Source organism: Lactuca saligna, chromosome 4 (assembly GCF_052625555.1).
Source record: "Lactuca saligna cultivar CGN05327 chromosome 4, ASM5262555v1, whole genome shotgun sequence".
NCBI lineage: Eukaryota > Viridiplantae > Streptophyta > Magnoliopsida > Asterales > Asteraceae > Lactuca > Lactuca saligna.
Genome location: NC_136420.1, coordinates 231,469,102 through 231,473,478, shown reverse-complemented (window position 1 = coordinate 231,473,478; position 4,377 = coordinate 231,469,102). Strand labels below are relative to the sequence as shown.

The 4,377-nt window shown below is 37.8% G+C and overlaps 1 protein-coding gene across 6 annotated transcripts; it reads left to right on the top strand.

Annotated features, from left to right (window-relative positions):
* Positions 1-783: 783 nt before the first annotated feature.
* Positions 784-3,221, top strand: LOC145043387 (acyl-CoA-binding domain-containing protein 3-like). Of its 6 annotated transcripts, XM_078992021.1 has the most exons (6): positions 784-1,689; positions 1,783-2,027; positions 2,430-2,538; positions 2,750-2,802; positions 2,884-2,951; positions 3,043-3,221. In XM_078992021.1, exons 1-5 carry the CDS (start codon positions 949-951, stop codon positions 2,933-2,935), a joined length of 1,200 nt encoding a protein of 399 aa, XP_078848147.1. In that variant the 5' UTR covers positions 784-948; the 3' UTR covers positions 2,936-2,951; positions 3,043-3,221. The 6 variants fall into 6 exon arrangements, 3 of the variants coding, with proteins under 3 accessions (XP_078848147.1, XP_078848146.1, XP_078848145.1); XM_078992019.1 differs by having other exon boundaries at positions 786-2,027; XR_013681012.1 differs by having other exon boundaries at positions 788-2,027; positions 2,750-2,808.
* Positions 3,222-4,377: the final 1,156 nt, after the last annotated feature.

Genomic DNA, 4,377 nt, shown 5'->3' with positions numbered 1-4,377 from the left:
AAATTTCTTACCGGATCTATATATATATATATATATATATATATATATATATATATATATGTGTGTGTGTGTGTGTGTGTGTGTGTGTATATGGAGAGATATGGAGAGAGAGAAGCCTTTTTCTCAATTTTAATTAACGAAAAACATTTGAATAAATATAAAAAAACAAATATATGGGTATAATAATCTTTTTATGTTGATAGAGACCAAAAATAATAGAAAGATTCAATTTTGGATCAATGGTGCACCAACTTTTCGTTTTGGATTAAAAACACATAAATTTGCCAACCACAAAGATCATTTTTGCAATTTTGTCTTCAAATTATGTAAACCAGAAAATTAAGAAAACAAACACTCTCTATACTTAGTTCCTGAGACTTTTTGAAGTCTCCTTGTACTAGAAATTTTTTGATAAAATCTTAAATTTATTTTTTAATAAAAAGTCTCAATTATTTAACATTATTTAACATTTTTTTCAAATTATGTGATTTTTCCAAAATAATATATATTTTTTTATTTAAAACTTTATTGAAAAGTAACTTAAAATAATTAAATTTTATAAAACCCTTTTAACTATTTGGTAAGAAAAGAGATAAAAATCAAAAAAAGATAACACCAAATTTGTAACTTTCTTTTAAATCCACTCCAAATTTGTTTGATTAGGTTAAAGTCAATCTTATGGAAAAATAAGATAGAATCCAAAGGCTGGCGGCACACGCATTACGAAAACCTTGTGACCCGCAAACACCTTTTGGTCCCACAACAAAATGGGCAAAAGTGGCTGCTTTCATAACCCCCCACCATAAAGAAAAAAGCGAATATGCTTTGCTCTCATCTCTGACAACCAAAATCAAAATCTTTCATCTTCATCCTCAAGCTTCGTCTCTCGTATAAAATCCCACAAATTACTCGTATTATTACTTTACTTTTAGTTTTCTTTTTCAACCAATGGAGACGCTACATCAGATTTTCCTAACGGTTATTGCAGCTTTTGTGTTCTTTGTCCTGATTGCAAAGATCGCATCTTCAGCGACCAATGGCGATGAATATGATCATCGACGTAGTAGGATCCGTGATTTCAGTAAGGTTTTGGCGGAGGAGCTTAATCCAAAGATGGAGAAAAGCATTAGTAAAAGGAAAAGTTTGAAGAAAGTCCGATTTGCCGTCGATCATGAAGGAACTTTAGTCAATAAAGTCGTCGCCGGACCATCGGAAACTAAACAAGTAGTGTTTGAGAGTCAACATGATGCAGATATGATACGCTTCAATGACGTCGGATCGGTGGTGAAGTCACTGGAGGAAGAGATTGGCGGTGTTGAAAAAGCTGAATTCGCTGATTTTAAGCCAATGGCGGAATCTGTTAGCCCTAGAGTTATTGAACACGATGAAACAAAAGAGGGAAATACTGATTCGATTGATCAGAAATCAAGCCAAGCCACAATGATTCCTGACGAAAATGCAGATATTGGCGCGAAGCTGCTGTGTGATGATGGTATGGAAAAGAACGACGACGAAAGCTTTAGTGCCGTCGAATCGGTGGTGAAGTCACCGGAGGAAGAGTTTGGCGGTGTTGAAAAGGCTGATTATGATGATTATAAGCCTAACGCGGAATCTGTGATCCATAGTGTTGTCGATGACGATCAAACCAAAGAGGGAAATACCGAATTAATTGATCAGAAGCTAAAAGGGGTAATGATTCCTGAACAAACTGCAGCTATTGATAACAAGATGTGTATGAAATTGAAATTGTTTTGTGATGATGGTATTGATGAATCCGAGAAGGAGAATGAAGGTCTGATTTCCGAGGAAGATGATTCAGATTCCGATGATGATTGGGAGGGAATTGAAAAGAGTGATTTGGAGAAGGTGTTCGCCATGGCTGCAGATTATGGTAAACAAGATGATCATCTACAGAGTTTAGGAAGTGACATCCAGATGCAATTGTACGGACTTCATAAGGTTGCTACCGAAGGCCCCTGTCATGAAGCTCAGCCCATTGCTTTAAAGCTCTCCGCACGTTCCAAATGGTATTTCTCAACTTTCCTCTGCATTTTTTTTCATCCATTTTTGCTTAATTAAATAAGTTATATCTATTTTTCTGTTATTTTTATCATCTAGAAGAAAACAACTATTAATTGTTCGAACAGAATTGTGAAAACTATCTTGGTGGATTAGATATGGCTTGATGATATCTTGTGGTTGCAAGATTAAAATTGAAAAAGAAAGAGACATAATGTAGGTTATGACCACTTATGATTAGTTGTTGTCGACACATTAGTGAAGCAAAACCGACATAATAACAATATTGCAGATACATTAGTTATGAAAAAAAAAAAATGGATTAGTTAAGAAGATGAAAAAGCATCTTAGGACCTTATAGTTTTGATTGGTGATTAAGATATGAGTGATGGAGGGCATTACTATGCAAGGAATGCGTGGCAAAAGCTCGGGAATATGGATCCGGATGTGGCTATGGAGCAGTATATCACTCTTCTTTCGGAGAAAGTTCCTGAATGGTCACAAGGGATTCATTCTCTTGTAAGTGTTTTTATGTAACTCCTCATACGCATCTATATGTTAATATTAACATACAAAATGTGCGTGTTTTATGTTAATATTAACATGTATGTTAATATTAACAAGTATGTTAATATTAACCTATCCAATGTGCTCAATGCATATATGCATTGGACACATTGGTTTTTAAATTTGATACAACTCATCCTATATGAGGTTGTACTTTTGGCAGGGAGCCGATTTATCTAGCTCAAGTACAACCTCAACTCTAGTCACTTCTCAAAAGTAAAGGTTGGCTGTGACTTTCTTTTATGTATTTACTTGTTAATATTATTAGCCTCCCATTTGATAGTATAATTGGTGCAGGAAAAGTGGAATAAAGTCCTGTATTGATGCCGATGAGCTAAATGGAGTTTGAGATTTCATATAATAAGGTACGTGTTTTTGAGTTTCGGATATTGTGAAATACTGAAATACTATTACTATTATTGTTACTGTGTTTTGACTCTGTCTTTTATATGTCAGGCTAATTATTGCGGTTGACATTTCTGCTACTACGAGAAATGGAGGCTAATTTATGCTATGTAATTATAGTATATATTTATTATTTTAGCATTGGTGTGTTTGATTTAATAAATTGTTTGAATATTGATGTATATGAAGTTAATTATTTGTATAGATTAATTTAAATGACATTAAGTAAATACGTTTACAAAGGCATAAAATTGAAGTACACACGCATAAAATTGAAGTACACGATTAATGGTCAAAAACCATGCTTATTCTAAGTGACACTTTCATCTTTAGTTCTTGTCAGGAGTTTTGTGAGGACCCCCGCCAAATCCATTTCCTCCATCATCTGAACCGATGTCACCACCATCGCCGCCAGCAAAGCTGCCACCGCTGCCAACGCCAACACCACCGCCACCGCCACCTGAACCTGCAAAGTTTCCATAACCAGAGCCTGGAGACGTTCTTGAACCATATCCGCCAACACCACCACTAAAACCTCCTCTCGAACCATAGCCACCACCACCCATGGAACCGCCGCTACCACCTCTAAAAGGGAATCCTCCGGTGCCAAATCCACCCCAGTTGCCAGGTCCTGAGCCAAAACCACCGCCTCCACCTCCGCCAACGTTGCCATATCCAGCACCGTAACCACCTACACCACCTCTGCCGCCACCATTGCCCCCACCTTGGCCCATTCCACCACCACCATGATGACCACCACCACCCCCACCCATATTACCACTGCCTCGACCCATATTACCACCACCAGAACCACGACCACCTCTTCCTCCATTGCCATATGCACCACCACCTCTGGCTCTCGATCCATATCCTCTCCCTCCGCCATTCCCATATCCTACCCCTCCGCCAGACGCTCCCCCTCCACCACCACCACCACCTCCTGCACCGCCATTTCCAGGTCCATCATACCCAGCAGCCGTAGTGTTAGTCCGGTTACTCCACATACTCCCCAATCCAGTTCCTTCAACTCCTACATGAAAATCAAGCCCTAACCAAACAGTCGCAAAGAAAAGAAGACACCAGGAAACAACACGCATTCTCCCCATTCCTTCCCCTAAACAACTTTGAAGAAATACAAAAACTCTACACTCACTAAAAATCTAATTATCGTTTAATTACTCCTTCATGAGTTTAACAATGACGTTTTTGATGAAAACTTAAACTAAGTTTAAAGGAAATCAACTCTTGGGGTAATTGAAAAACGAGAAGGGTGGAGAGAAAGGGAAAAGATGAATTGTGTGTGAAGGCGTGAAGGTGTTGTATATGTACAGTAATGATCCGTTGAAGGGAGGAAGTCTGAGTGCATTGTTGGTGTAGCGCAACAGG